We start from the raw sequence: 16,757 nt of genomic DNA, 5'->3' as shown, positions 1-16,757 counted from the left end.
AACTAGTAAATACTTACAGCATCTAAAGAGATATCCATTCTGTCCAATTCTAACACTGTCTATAAAAAAAATCAAAATATTATTTATCCCTACTCAACAGCAACCCACAACTGTTCTAACTCAAAAACTGGGGAGATGAGAAAGCTTAGCATAGCAGAACTCAAAATTAAGCATGTCCTTTCTTCTGAAACATTTGAAGCTTATGCTTGAATATTTGTGCTACAAATGCTTAAATTCAAGAACTGTCAGAGTATTTTCAGAGCACTGATAAGCCTCACAATGAAGGATTAACTGACCAGCAATACACAACTCAAAATACACCGAAAGACTGGCCCCATGAGAGAACTACCTATTTTAGCTACTTCAAAGCTCCTTTGAGACTGAGCATGAACATGACTTAAACTGCTTTGTGAGGATTTTACTTTATAAAGGTATTGTAGCATTTGAAAGTCCTGCAAATGCTTTCTCTGTTTCTGTAAAATAAAACAACTAGCCAGACACATTTACCTTGAAGGCTCTTGATGACTTTTACTAGGGTCTTGAGCCATATCTAATTTTTCACTGACACACAATCTTTAACTCAAGTAGATAGAAAATAACTGCAATGTATGTAACCAAGAAAGCACTACTTCTATTAGATTTGACAGAACACATTACATTTTCTCTTAATAGTCCAAAATTACAAATAGTCATTAGAGGTCTTTAGTCTCCAGTTCCTACATTAAGAGACAGAAAGCAAAACTTTGCCTTTTAACAGTAACCCCAAAACAATGTGTTGCTTACTCTTTTTACAATAGTCAGGACATCTTTGTCTTTCTCTTGACACAAAAGTTTCCGTATACATAACTCCAACTGCTGAAGCAAATGTTTATCAGTAGGAATCTTCAGAGTAGATTTAACTTTTGGCAACAAATAGCACAGCTTGATTCTACCAAAGGAAAAGAAAATAACCTTTTGAAACAGATTGTTTAATAAGCATTAGCTTTAGATTTGCATGCTACCATTTGACTCTAAAAACCTAAACTCTGAAAACAAGGCATATAATTATTTAGGTATTATTATTCAGAAGTGTTGTAGCAGAGGCTACAGTGCCTCTGTGTGCTTTCAAACCAAATTCCATTAGGTCTGAAGTAATTGATCGGCCTTAATCCTCAGATAGATCTTCTAAACAGCTTACAGGTTATATAGAAAATTACATTTCAATTTAAAATTGAAAAGCACTGCGGATTAAATATAAAGAATTTCATATATTTAAGTGAAACAAAATACTCTCCATTTGATCTGACTGCAACTGCGTAGCAAATTGTATTAATCTAGAAGAATCAAGCTTAAAAAACCAAGGACAATATGTTTATAATCTCTGCTGTTCTCAGATTCTGCTGGTCTGTGCTCAGAGACAGTCCTGTGTCAGGGAGGATAGCTTTGTGATGAACAACACTAAAAAGACTGTTCTTACATGAATTTTTCTTGTTTTTTAGACCTTCAAAATATTTTAATCTTTACAAAGAATTATGACTATAATGGACTATAAGTCAATTAAGGTTTTCATTACATAATGCTTTTAAAATCAATAAGCTACTTAAGATGACAAAAAATTAGTCTTTTTTATTTGTTTGTTTTTCTGTTATCATCTTAACACAAGAACATGAAATCTACATGTAAATAACCAACATTTTTAGGTTTGGGACCCTGTTGAATGGGGCAAATAAATAAACAAATACAAGTTCTACTTAAACACCAGTTTTCTTGGCAATGAAATGCAAACTTCACTGAACGCACACACATATGTGCAAACTGTTTCTAGAGGTCATCAATATTTGGTATCTAGATGCGTTAAGGATGACAACACGAAGTACTCACATCAGAAACAAATGTGCAAAATTTACAAAATAAATGACAAAAGAACACCAAAGTAACAATTTTCTTATTAGTAATAGCTAATGAATTGCCTGGTCTCAGGCTACTCAGGGAACAATAAATAAATAAATAAATAAATAAATAATCACTGTAAAATTAAAGAAAAAATACAAGCATCCTAAATCCCCTTATATCTTTCTGTTCTTTTGAAATTAACTTTAACAATGAAGTAGAAAACTTCCACATAAGATAATGCCTATGTTCATTGTTAAAATATGACCACTGAAATAATTACTTGTGTTTTTATCTTTGTATATCACCATATTGAAAATGATGGAAATTAATGGAAAGTGAAGTTAAGCTTGTTCCCATGAAATATTCATTTTTTTTCTTCTTACTCCTTTAGCTTAGTACTTTTGATCAGCTCCCCAGACACTCAGACTGACCTGCTTCTGTGGTTTAATGTGCCCATACACCCTCCACAGCTTTAGAACTGCTCACAGATAAGGCACTGTCCATTCTCATTTAAGCCCAGTTATTTAAAACAAGCCATAAAAAACCATAATATTTGTTTATGTGTTATTTAGGATTTTTCCCTGTACATTGTTGCATACTCTTAGTACAGTACCTCACATTTGCCACTGGGTCATGTGTAAGTTCAAGCACAGGCAGAAAGAAGTATTTACAGAAGAATGATTTTGAAAAGAGTTCCATAATGAATTCACAAGTATCTAAAAAACGAAGTCTGTTCCAGTAGCTTTTGCCTTGGCCCAGTTCTGAAAAATAACAATCCACAAATATTATCCACAAAACATCCTCATTGTCAGCTAGAACACATTTCAAAGGTTAGCATTTGACTCAAAAATGTGAAAGGCTAGCATTTGACTTCCATGAGAGCCTAAGCTCTAAACTCAGTAACCATTTCTGCCAGTGCGCACTTTTGTCAGATACCCAATTCATTCCTTCAATCATTTGAAAAAATGTTATTAGCAAATGAGCTAGTTTCATTGTTGAACAAAGCCTGGTATGCCTTTCAGATTTGTCACGCGCTTTAAAATTACTCCTCAAACATTAAAAATTGTTAATGAGAATAATTGAACCTTCTAGTCTGTCTTTAAAACATAACATTGGCCAGAAATTCCACTTATTCACGTGACCAACTAATTCATAAATTAATTTCTGGGATGTATTATTCAACACTTCTTATGTTGAAGCCTTCAGAGAATTATAGAGGAACTCTGCTTATGCACTGCAGCACCTCTTGCTGAACAGTTCTGGATTCAAGAAGTAGGGTTGGAGGAGCATTGGTACATTATCAGTTTCCCACACTGCCTCTTCCCAGTTCTTTCACCCAATCATATTCTTCACATATTCAAATTTTGTTCTGAGTGGTGAAAAAGTGTGCAACTGAATGTCTTCTAAGTGCAATCCCACCAATGAAGGCAGGAAATTACACTGAATGCATATAACCATAAACCAATCTTCAGTCAATACTCGCATCTCTAAGTAAACAAGAAAAAATTATCTTACGTTCAATCAGTTTCTGAATAACCTCATGCCTCTGTTCTTGCTTGCGATTATAACGTAAATAAACACAGAGAGTTCGAGCAGCTGCTTTTTGTACTGGAAGGACGTTCTTCAGAGAAATAAAGGAAACACAGTCAAACACAACTGAAAGAATATGAATTAAAACATACAAAATCTCAAGAAGTAATAAATCATGGTAAATCAAAGTTGAAGAATTACAACTAAAATCTTCAAATGTATTGAAATCTTTTCAAAAAAAAAGTAGGGCAAATGGTTTAAAAGCTAGTAAATAATCTCAATCCAAGTAATCTCTGGCACTTGAGAGGCTGAAATTTAAAGAGTTTCAGGTTTAGGAAGCTTTTGGAAATGAGTACTAGTAACTTTTTCTTACTCCATACTATCACTCTACTAGGATTACTAAGGCCTGTGCTCGTCTCTTTCTCATAGTGAAATGCTACCAATTTTTTTTCTTGCAGTATAATACCATCACATTTCTTTCAGTTCAAGATTAACAGGCATTCAATATGATTTCATGTTTCTTCAGAGCAATTTTAGTTACAAATGCATTCTTTTCAGGTTTCTATTACTTTTTATAACCATAACTCTTCTCAAGTTGAGTAGATTTATAGTTGCCATAACAGACTCCTTTGTAAGTGTAACTATTTGCAAAATGCTTTTTTTTTACTGGGAAATTTGGTCCTAAAATTTTAAACTGATATTTGTTTCAATCAAGTACAATTTATATTGTACCATTTTATCTTCACTTCCCATAACGCACTTTCTCCATACGCTGAGAATAAAGCCTAGGACTCAGCACAGAAAAGAGCAGCCTAGCAAGAAGAATGGAAGAATAGGAACTCTAATCAACTCAAATACAATTCCTGAGAAGCCTGTCAACACGCAGAGCTTTTATAGAAAAGCTTAAGTTATTTGGCGTCTATTAGCAATCAAGTTACGTTTGTTACACAAAATCAGATTGGTGAGGATTATGCCAATACAGGATATTAACCATACACATTTTAATTCAAATATCAGAGGCAAAGCAAAAGAAATATAAGCTTTATTCAATGATTTTAGTGAGTTTATAATTGATTTATTTGAACTTTCACCTACTATTTTTGTTGCTAAGTAAGAAATCCTGATTCAATCTTTTTTTTATTTCACGTTTACCAGAATAAATATAAATCCATTTAAGCACTGCAATAATAAAAGGGTTGCTCCAAAAGTTATGCCTCCTCTTTTATGATGTTGGTGATATGGTAGTACAGGTCAAAACTTCCCACCAGTATTCCATTACATTTTGTTGCCATGCAACCGATGGCAGCAGAGGGGCACTCTGACAAAACAGTGTCTGACCATGGATGGGAGCGTGGATGAAGCAAAGGTGTGGAAATCAATTCATCCATGTGGAAAGAACAGTATTCACTGACATTCATTGATGCTTGCTAAACATTTATGGAGACCAAACAGTGGATGTGAAAAAAGCTAAGCAGAGTGTGTTTCAGCAGTGGCAACAGTGACATGAAACACAAACTGCACTCCAGAAGGCCATATACAGCTGTCACACAACAAAATGAACCATAGAATGGTTTGGGTTTGGAATCATCTAAGTCCCAGTCCCCCAGCAGAGCATCTCAATCAGCTTATCCACGCAAATCATAGGATTACAACCAGGGAACCACATATGGAACTAAATATCATCTTCAATGCATTGAAAAGGATGGTGGTAATGCTGGAATATTGCAAAGTCTGATAGAGGTGGGTCATTACCAGTGACAAGAAGTGGTGTCACCAATACAAACTGGAATCAATATGGCAGTCCATGGAGTGATTACATAAATTCCCCATCAAATAAAAAGTTCAAGACAAGTACACTGTCTTTTTGGACAGAAATTTGTGATCCTTCTGGATTTTCCAGAACTCAGACATACCACCAACTCTAACCACTACATTGCAACTCTGACTATGCTGAAGGATGGAACTTCCAGAGTCAAGCCAGAGAAAACTGTCTTTCTCTTGTGACATAATAACACCAGACCCCATATCAGTTTGAAGACCACAGAGCATAAGGTCTATCTTGGCTACCACATCCACTGTATAGTCTGGATTTGCCACCTTCTGATTTCCATCTGTATGGGCTGATGAAAGATGGACTTCATGGAGAACATTCTCCTAACAATGACACCACAATAACAGCTGCAAAACACTGGGTCACATCCACAGGTTCAGATATTTATAAGCATGGCATGCATAGGCTCATAACGCATAGCTAATGACGATGACTATATTGAAAAATAGTGCTTTGTAGCTGCAACTTCGCTCAATCAAACAGTGTTATTGTTCTCTATGTACCTGCTGTTGTTCCAATGGCTATAAATAGGAGGCATTACTTTCAGAGCAGCATATGTACATCTTAGAATAAAAAAGGCATAACATTACTGAGAATAAGGAATTTGAGCAAAATTATGTAACATTTCTTTATTCTTTCTAACTTGTTTATTTATCTGATTCTAAAATGCTTTAAATTATTCCATGTTTGGAAGGCATCTGCTATACTGTGGGTGTTAGAAAACAAAACTTAGAACATCTTCTCTTAGAACAATTTCACTCTTGAATCAATTCACTACAATTTCAGATCAGTAGCTCTAAGTGATTGCTCACTTTTAGACTTAAAGTGTCCTCTCAAAGAATGGAACATGATGCAAAGTAATCAGTGAAACTTGGAAATGACTTTCAGTTTACCTAGAAGCAAACTGATAATGAGCACAAAGAAAGGGAAGAAGAGTGTTGAGAAAGGAACACCATAACCTGGCAATACAAATTTTGCTCCTCAAATTAGGGGGGAAAAGTTCTCAGAATTTTTTCAGCCTTGTATGAAATAAAACAGTCTGATATACCATATGCAATGAGAAATATTACTTAAAGATAAATTTATAAATAATGCTAAAAATACCTAGTGGTAAGTGTTCTAAATACTCTAAACAAATGAAGAACCAGAAAGAGGCAGGCTCACGTTTGTCAAAATGATTGTCAACATTCTGTGAAGAAAACGGTAATAAATCTGATCACTTGATATGATTTGAGGGAGACATGCATATTTTTGTAGTAACTTCTCATGAGTTCTCCACTTTAAGGAAGTTGCTGCTCTCTGTTCTGCTGTCGTCAATGCTGGAATCAAGTCAGGAATAGACAGCAACTAGAAATAAAAATATAAACCTAATTTTACACCTTCTGCCTGTATGGTACATCACTAAGCCTTAAAAACAAGGCACAACAATGTAAGGAAGGAAAGATTTTAAGTGGCCAGCTATTCCTCCACTCAGCCAGAATCAGCTACACTGTGACCATTTCCAATAGGCCTCATTTCTTTTAACAAAATCTGATCAGGGTTACACCACCTCTCACACATGGTAAACTCTACTGATAACTACTCAAAAACCTGTTCCAATGCCTAGCTAAACACACCTTCACTTCCAGACCCTTCATCTCACAATGAGAAACAACCAATCAGTGTTCTCTTTGAAATATCCTTTGCAGCCAAAAACAGCTCTCCTGTCTTCTCATTCTTAAGCCAAATAAATCCCCTCTTCCTCAGCTCTCAAACTTTGCAGTTACAGTTTCCAACTTCATTTTGAAAGGAGTTGTGCACCTTTTCTCACCCAGGAGATTTTATAATAGTCAAGATCAATTCTCTTTTGAACTAAGCTAAGTGAAATATGCACTACCAGACTTGACATGCATTTGTCACATATGTAACATGTATACAGTTGTAATCACCTGAGAAACCCACATTTTAAAATACAGCTTCAACTTGTGTCCAAAATAGGTTAAAAAAAACCACATTCAGTACTTATATTGCTGGAATAGTTCAGTTTTTCTGTATGTTTGGAAAGTATGTTTAAATCACCATTCTGAAATAGAAGATAATATTTCACATTCCATTTAACATGTGAGGAGTTCCTGAATGTACCATCGTCCAGAGCCACATAAAACTAAATTGGCAAAGCTGATAACTGAATTCAGATCTCTGAAGTCCTAATTCAGTACCTTTACCTCAGGAAATAGACATTCTCTTGGCAGCAACTGTAACTGCAAATGGCAACTGTAGGCAGTTCTCACATAAATATATACAAAATAAATAAATAACTCATTTAAAGTGAATCCAATTTTTTTTTAAAAAGTTGCTAATTTTGATTCAACTTAATGACTCCGTTTCAAAATCTGATCTATTTCAGCCAATCTGTGTTTAACTGGAAAAAAAAGAGCATGGATATGCTGTTCATTCTTACACTAAATACAATCTTTTAAAATGTTTTTTGAATATTAACTAACAAATAATATTAAAATAAAAACCAAAACCCAACAAAGTAGCTCTGTATTTCCCCACAGCAGAAATGATCAAGAAAACCTTTTTTATACAATTACTAATTACAATTACAAAACGATCCTCAAACACCTGAAACAACTTTGCTACTACCTGCCATTTACATTTAGAAAGTACATTATGAAACGTAAGAATACCCACCTTGCTTTCTGATCCACTGCTTTCTCCTCCATTAATCATCAGTTCAAGGATTTCAGGAAGGTGACCTACCAGAGCATCTAAAACCTATTTAAAGAAAGGCTGCATGAATTAGGTTTATAAATTAACTTGAGCCAATTTGTATCTCTCACCAATAATACCCCTGCTGACATCTCCTGTTATTGCTCTCTTACATCAATGGAGATTAAAAAAGATGCAACATATACGTACTTGTACTAATGAGGTCTGATATTTTAATATAGTATTATATGTTCCATGTTAGAAAAATAGAATTATAGCTTTGACTTACATTAATACCACACTCAGTCATTTCTAAAACATTCATAGTGTACAATATTTCAAAATGAACATCCACGCATTCTAAAAGATCTGTCTTTCACAGATGGTTAAGTAACAGACTCAACAGCCACAAAGAAATGTGCTTTGGATGTTTGCCATCTAAATCTTAAAAGCAATTTTTCCTGCCTTAAGAAAAATGACAATTCCATAAACTAGAACAGAATATTTAGCCTTCATTAGTGATACATTAATTAGCAATAATCTTACTTTCAAAGGTCAGAAATTAGGTTTCAAAATTAGACTGTAAAAGTATATTATTATTAAATATTACTTGGCATTGATCTGGATTTCTATAGCACTGAATATTTTTGCTATTTAGATAACTCGGAAGTTTTTCCAAACCACGATCTGCTTCTGAGTCTCAACTTTCCAGTGCTGGAGTTGAAAAATCTTTTAAAACAGGTCAGAATTTCATAAGCTATAAGTAGATGCTCTACAAACATTTTAAACTCCTTTGAAAATGCCTAACAGAAGATACTAAAGTAAAAATCAGTACATTAAAGGAAAATTCAATTTGCCACACCATATCCAAAGACCCTCCAGTTAGAAAAACAAATAAAACCAGCACAAAATGCTCAAGTATTAGAATAGCTCCATATGAGAAGAAAGACCAATTTTGACACAAAAGAAGACAAGTCCTGTTATACTGTCTGTTATATGTATTTAAGTGATTAATTCTTTACATTGGTCGAAACCTAGGCTCACTAAACTGAACCATCTTGGGAATGGCCAGAAGTTCTGCACCAGATCACGGACTGAAATCCTTTCTAAAAATGTTGATCTTTGAACCACACCAAATTTCACCTCCTCTTCAATTGGAGAAACATAAATAAAAAAGTAAAACCTGGAATGTTGTTAACAAATACTTCAATGCAGTATCAAAAGCAAATGTTTCCACATAATTTGTATGGTAATAAATAAAACAATTAATAACACATTTAAAATGAATGTTCTGAAAAGCAAACTAACACAGTGTGGGTTATCTGAATACAAATTCCTTATTTTCCTCCTTTCTATCCTTATTTTCCTCCTTTCTATTCACATTAGGCTTGAACCCTTAGAAAGAAGACAAAACAGAAGCTGCTTGTGGTTTTGAGCAGCTATTGTTTTGTCTTACTGAAGAATTCCTAAACATCAAGGTAATCTGCCTCAGTGTAACAAGCAAAATCAAGTTCCAAAGAAAGTGTTTTACCTCCAGTGACTCATCCTGTAATAGTGTAACCAGTTCCTTTTGAATTGTACACACACTAGAATTTAAAAGCTTAGCAACCTAAAACATACAAGGAAACAAACAAATGAAAAAGGCAGTAAGATAACAAGGTAAACCATACCTTAGTTCCCTGGCATTATAGCAATTATGCTACGTATGCTTACTTGTTACTTGCAGAACAATTTTTTAGTATCAGCTTTCTGAAGTTATGTACTTCCCTGTTGATCACACTAAAAATATGCTCGTACAGAGGATATGAAACAAGAGACAGACTTGTTACCTAACTGATAAATAATGGTTTTAGTCTTAACACTATTTCACACTTTCAATAAATAAATAAGTAAATAAATAGATAGATAAAATTTAGGACTTAACTGCTTAACTGTTTTTCCTCTGATTCCCGAACCACATAAAAACTTCTAAAAAATACTAAAAGTCCATCTCCAAACTGCAGAAATGGTTTTACAGTGAATACAAGAAAACCCTCAGGAATGAGATTTTTGCTACGGTGCATACTTAGCTTATGAATTTTAATAGCTTTCTTTGTTTATATGAGCCAATTGAAGATAATATCTTACTTCTATAATCAAGATTAAACCTCAAGGAAATAGCTACAGGCAGATATTGAAAAGCATACCCAGTTAACAATAAATGCCATAACTCGTTCACATCTGGCTGTCACGTGGTTGTTCAGTTATGGTTCTAAAAATACACTGACTGGCACTAAATGTACATTCAGACTGAAGTATAAGTTTATATGTTTGGTCTTTTAAATGAACTAGAATACTTTACATATATTCAGACAGAATCCTGAAAGTGTTATACAGCTGACAAAATATTACATAGAATGGTATGCTAACTGCACAACTAACTACAACTAACTTTAGTAATTATCTTGGATTATCATTTAGTAAGAGAGGGCATCAACAAGTAGAGAGAAATGGAAACCCATCAAATCCCTTGAAATGACAGAAATAAAGCCATCTCAGGCACTAGAATGGGCTGTCCAGGGAGGAGGTTGAGTCACTGACCCTGGAGGTGTTCAAGAAATGTTTAGCTTCTGTACTAAGAGACATCATTTAGTGAGGAATTATTGGTGGCAGGTGAACGGTTGGATGATCTTGAAGACCTTTTCTAATCTTGGTGAATCTATGACTCATTTATTTCTCTATTCTTGATTTAAATACTTTCAGCAAACTGCTTAATTTAAAATTCCCTCAGCTACAAAATGGCATGAAAGGTTAGTTTAGTTTAAGGATTTCATTACGAAGATTCTTCGTAAAACACTATGAAAACCTTGAAGATCTCTTATATGGATTGCAACATTCAGAAGAGAGTGTATGTTCACTTCTGCAATTCACACCATATTGCTAACTGTATCTATACAAAGATTTTTTTGAAGTTTTATAAAAATAACACAGTATGTGCTTATACATCTGCAGAATTTTCCAAGTATTAAATCTGAGCATTTAACTTATTACTTATAGACTTATTACAAGTGAGTAGTCTTCATATAATACAGCATAGTTGCAGATGGTCTAGACCTAAAGACTTTCAGGACCAAAGTGACAAGCCCCTTTTCTCCTGTGACACTTATTTATAATAGCATTCAAAACCTTCAAATAATCTAACTACTACAATCACGTTCGTTTCTGGTACCAGACCATCTTTAGTTTCCTTCAGCTTTCACTTCCTAAAGGCTCACCTCACAATAGAGTTTTGTAGACAATGTTGCATACCAGGCTAAAGGGTTTATGGGCTAAAATTACATATTAGAAAAGACTGAACATCTCTGATGAAATGAATAATTTAGCAACTTCTTTCAAGTCTTATTCTATAGGTTGAACAGTCACAAACATGAGCTTAAAGAATAAAACATAAAACAGAAATACTTCAGTACCAACAAAGAATTTTTGTAGACGTACTTCATAGAAGCTTATGGCCATAGTATATCTAACAGTAACTTCAGGATCATGACAAAGGCAGAAGAATATAGAATACAGTTCTAAATGGAAGTTCTTTGGATCCACAAAAACAATCATGGCCTGTGGAAAAATAAAGTCTTCTATTAATTGTATTGCTAAAGGGTCACACTATCAGAGATCATCAGAAGAAAATACTGAGTTTCAACAAGTGAGTCATATGAGAGTTAACGAGCTGTGATTTTAAAGACAAAGCGTGATATTTTTGATGGCTGTGCCAAAACAAGACGTCAGACAAGTTAAAGAATTAAGGACTCCGTTGGTTGCACAAATCTTCGAGACTGCAAGCTATTTTTCTGTAGACAGATTAAAAACACAGGCAATAAAGTCTCTTTTATAAATGACGTTTCAGTAAACTAGCAGAAGCCGTAATTAAAGACCAGAGCAATGCAGACTGTTTTAGCAAGCACTAAAGTATCTCAGTTTCAACTGTGTGTGTACATAACTTGCTTTTGCTCAAATAAACCAACAGATTTTTACTACATAGTTGGTGTTATCTTTAAAAGGCAGAATAAAAATAACCTTTTTATTGGCTCTTGGTACAAATTTAGTTTCTTTAAATATAAATGCTCTATGTCAAAATACAAAATAGATTTTGAAAAGTATGAGTGGTAGATTTAACGACCTCATATAAACTTGCAAATATTTTTTGAATCCAGGCAGGAACATGATTCAAGCATGCATTTAATCATTCAGATTCAATCTCCAAGTCCTTGCATTCTCAAGACACACAAAAAATGTGAAAAGCTTTGGATGATTTGAAATTGGCTACCCTGTCTCACAGGCATGTTTCTCAAGGACTTTGTAATAATTGTTTGGAGTAAAAGACAGGTAACCTGTCATTGGGGAGACCTCATTGCTCTCTTTGAATATCTGAAAGGTGCTTACAGCAAGACCAGGGTTGGTCTCTTCTCACTGGTGACAGGATGAGGGGAAATGGCCTTGAGTTGCGCCAGTGGAAATTTAGTTTGGATGTCAGGAAAACCTTCTTTACAGAAAGGGTTGTTAAGTACTGGAATAGGCTCACCAGGGAGGTCGTTGAGTTACCATCCCTGGATGTGTTTAAAAACTGTTTGGATGTGGTGCTCAGGGACATGATTCAGTGGAGGGTTGTTAGGGTTGTATGGTTAGGTTGTGGTTGGACTTGATGATCTTTAAGGTCTTTTCCAACATGAGCCATTCTATGATTCTATGCAAGAATGAAATTAGTTATGTCTTGAAATAGTAATCTCTCAGTCAAAACTTTCCAATGGTTTTCTCAGAACCCCCAAAGACAAATCTCTTTTGGTCAACCTCTAGTATAAGATGTTAACCTGAATTTTCCAGGGAAGAGCTAGAATCTGGCTAATAATATAAAATTGTTGTCAATATCTTCTCTGTCCTTCTTGCAGTCCTATTTAGTGAGTTATATGCGTGACACATTTAGTTAATCTCAAATTAATGTTACTTACTGGAAAATTGTAAGCACAGTTCTTCCTCACTGAAATATACTTCTTTTCCTGTTCCAGAGTTTGGAGTTGTAGCTGATTATCATTGTGTCCATTTTCCTGCTGTAAGCCCAGTGTACAGAGCTTCTTATAAAATTCCAAAAACCGTAAGTGCTGCTCAGGAGTAAAAATGCCTCCAAAATTAAAGTGAGAAGAGTAAGATTACTATTCTCATTAGAAATGCTATTAATAATGCTCAAGAAACAAATATCATTTGCAAATCTATCAAGCTTTTCATGTTGTGTTCCCTGTATCGTCAGTACAAATTACATAGGAAAGATGATTAAAGAAAAATAGCAGCTACCTGTAATGGATTGAATCTTGACTTCTGTTTACATAATTCTTGCAATAATCAAGAATTTAGCAGCAGGACTGCAAATATAAATTTTTGACCCACTAGCATGATTTTCATCTTTATTCCATTTTCAGATCTCTACAGACATCAGTCACATGAAGACTGATTGCTTGTAGAAAGTTGAAAAATTAGGCCATATTGCAGCAGATAGTAAAGAGGTGTAAGAATAAAATCATAGAACATGAACTGGAAAGCAATCAGTAAGATGAATTCTAAAATTTGAAAAGGTCATTTTAGAAGTATATATTTATAAGCAAATGAGCAAGGAAAAACGGAGATTTCTAATCAAGACAGAGGAAAGCTATTACTGATTGTTACCAAGAGACTGAAATGTTATTCGTGGTTTTGTTGTTGTTTTTTTTAATTTCTCAAAGTTGGCTAGAATAATCAGCTTCAGTACAATTAATAAGATTACCAAAGACACAAGCTCTAAGAAGAGAAGGAAAAGGTCAGGGAATACTTAAACCACGAGAGAGGTTTTCAAAATGTGCAAGGTTCAGATGTGCTTTATTCTAGTATGAAAGAGTATTAGAACTACTAGCTGATGAAATCATATCAGCCATATCAGTCTGGAAAAAGGTAGAAGTGATACTGGCATTTAACAGCTGGAGAGGGGAAGGAACAAGCTATATCATTTTAGATAATTCAGATTAACTTTGTGGTTTAAAAAACAGAAAACAAGAAAAAGAAACAACAACAAAAAAAATAATCACAAAATCTACTTGTGAACACCAAAAATGAAACAAGAAAACTAGCAACAGCCAACCCAACAAAAGCAAAACCTCTCAAACAGATTCCATTTCCTTCTAGTACTAGGTAACAAGACCTGCAAATACCAGAAGATGCAGTAAAAGGGCATGTCTGCTGACATTTTCATAAGCAAAAAGAGATCTGTAAAGTTGCTTCAAAATTGCTTGAAGAACAGATAAGAGGCAACAGCAGGGCACCATGCTTAGCCAGATATGACAGGAAAGACTAAATAGGCATAAGGTTTTTTTTAAAAAAAAAGAAACAAAACCACAACTTTTGAGTTACTTCTGTTCATAGCCTGCATTTCAACAAATAACATCAAACTACTGCAGTCTGCTGGGAAAAAAAAAAAAAAAAAAAGAGTATATTTCAAAGTGAACAATATACAAAGCAATTTAGCTTGCAAGACGTGTGAAAAAGCCCCTTCATTTTGCTCAGTTCTCCTAAAGCGTAGCAATTCAACAAAATGTGAATTAGCCAGACTCAGTTCAGAGGTGTTGAGAGATCAGCAATTAAAGTCAGTCAACCTAAAGAAGATTGTGAATACATGATAAAAACAGGATGGACTCTTCTAGCTCTGGGGTTCTGTAAACAACACTTTGGCACTACGAAATAGCCCTTTCAGGTTATTTGTAGTGAAGCTGCTGTCACCTTAACAGTCTCAAACCTGATCAATAAATGACCTTTTCTAAGATCTGTAAGAAATACCAAAGGGCTTAAGAGTCCAGGAGGAAATTCTCCACAGCTTAAATGTGTGCTGCCCCTTCCCAGCTAAGCTCTGTATAAAGGATAAAAGTGAGCAGTGATCACTGAGAGATCTGCCATGAAAATGTGCTGAGGTACAGAAAACAAGAACTATTGGTACAGAATGGGTCTCAGCTGCAGCTGGGAATCCACATGCTGTTAGATCTCCCTAGAAGTCCCTTATGGGCTGCACTTATTCTTTCGTACCTCAAAAAAAGATATCAAGCATGGAAGTGAACACACAAAGTTAGCATCATACTGCACTGTCAAAGACTACTAGTTTCAAAAATTCAGTCATCCAACTCAGATGATCCAGAATATCCAACAAGTTATCAAAATAAATCAGTCAAGTTAATAAATAAAAGCCATTATGCTTCTACTTCTGTCCCTGTTTAAACACAAAAGAGCAATAAACCAACGGATAGCTTAGATGCAAATTCACAAAATCTAATATTTACTGGATAGATGATTTCAGACTTGTAGTGCTGTATTTTCTCTCTGAATTATCATCTCATCCAATTAACTGAAATCAGGATATTTTTCCAAGTGCTTCAGATTTTCTGACCTCCCATCATTTTTATTTTTGTTTTTAAAGAACATTATATCATACCATATAATCCATTGCACAGTTTTCCCAAATGGAAAGATAATGAAACTAGGATGGATTCATCTGCTTTGAAGGACTTTTCACAGAATGATTTCACTAAGGGGAGAACAGTTTGCCTCCTATCATCTGAAAGACAAAAGAGACTTTTAAAGTTAACCATTTGTTATGAAACATCCTAAAAGACATTCTACAATATTGTACAATAAGTTACAAAAAATATCATTTAACATGCTCAGGAGATTTTGGCACACACTCATTGAAGGCAGAAAACAAGAGGCAGTGATGAACATTACCATAGTAGAAGTCCATATTTTTAATACCATGCCTGTTTGAAATCTTTCTTTGTGTGTTTTTAGGGAAATTTTACTTACCAGTAAAAACTGGGACAGAGGATAAATGAACAACTGCTAACTTCTCTGTTCACCAAGGGAATTAAACAATACAGCAGTACTCTAGCAATAATAGTTCCTACAATAGTATGAAGACAGTAAGACATGATGACAGTAAAAAGGAAAATCTCGGTCTGACAGAAGTGAATTTCTGCAACCTACTGAGGAAACAGCAAATCTTCTGGCAAACAATAAATTCACAGAGAAACAAAATAATTATAGACAACATAAATAAATAATGGCAAATACAGCTAACAGTGCCAAGCACCTTGTTCCCACATGAAGTAAAGAGCAAATATTCAAGGAAATTGATGTGTTTTGAATTTTTTTAAATAAAAGTAATGTATTTTAAAATATTCCAATTTTACATGGATTTGGATTTTTTTTTTTTAATGGTAATTTAACTCCCATTTTCAGCAAACACATATGGATGAACAAAGCATTTATGCGGACCTGAAGAAACATTGTGATGTTGTGGGAAAGAAACCTTAGAATATAATATTGGGTCATCTTCTTTGAGAAGTTTGTTCTGTAGTTCAGCCATGAAACCAAACCTACGCAAACCAAACACCTGCAGACACATTCCTTGTAAGCCTGTTAAGAAGCCCTAATCTATTTTTCTAAGTGTTTCTTTTTTGATACCTAAAAGCAGTAGCAACTGGAAAGGTGGGGGAAAGATGAGCAGGAAAAAAAGGGAAGCTGAAACATGACAGTGTCAATGGAATGGCTCAAGAATTTGAAAGTCAACCTACCAGCTTACTTGCTAATTTAAACACTAACTGCTAAAATGTCCATTGATGACATTCTCCCCCAAATCTTACTACTTTATGTATTTCTCCATATGGCTTATACACAGTCATGTATTTTAGTAATTCATCACCGTGTTCCTGTAAAGTAAATATTTGCTCCTCACTTACGTATCTGGAGGTACAGTCAGTGACACAAGAGTGGGAGTGGGAAATGCGGT

The 16,757-nt window shown here is 34.5% G+C and overlaps 1 protein-coding gene across 6 annotated transcripts in view; it reads right to left on the bottom strand.

The window, feature by feature from the left end:
- Positions 1-16,757, bottom strand: part of PPP4R4 (protein phosphatase 4 regulatory subunit 4) — a 59,836-nt gene that overhangs the window by 10,001 nt on the left and 33,078 nt on the right. For all 6 annotated transcript variants that reach the window (XM_015865362.3, XM_015865363.3, XM_015865364.3 and 3 more), the window contains exons 9-18: positions 15,405-15,527; positions 12,910-13,079; positions 11,402-11,521; positions 9,459-9,536; positions 7,910-7,993; positions 6,398-6,580; positions 3,388-3,493; positions 2,486-2,633; positions 784-928; positions 18-59 (exon numbers count right to left, since the gene is read on the bottom strand). In XM_015865362.3, coding sequence (XP_015720848.2) covers positions 18-59; positions 784-928; positions 2,486-2,633; positions 3,388-3,493; positions 6,398-6,580; positions 7,910-7,993; positions 9,459-9,536; positions 11,402-11,521; positions 12,910-13,079; positions 15,405-15,527 — 1,199 coding nt within the window. The remainder of the gene's footprint in view (positions 1-17; positions 60-783; positions 929-2,485; positions 2,634-3,387; positions 3,494-6,397; positions 6,581-7,909; positions 7,994-9,458; positions 9,537-11,401; positions 11,522-12,909; positions 13,080-15,404; positions 15,528-16,757) is intronic.

Source organism: Coturnix japonica, chromosome 5 (assembly GCF_054131305.1).
Source record: "Coturnix japonica strain WE chromosome 5, WE-NBRP24, whole genome shotgun sequence".
Lineage (NCBI taxonomy): Eukaryota > Metazoa > Chordata > Aves > Galliformes > Phasianidae > Coturnix > Coturnix japonica.
This window is presented reverse-complemented; position numbering and strand designations above follow the sequence as displayed.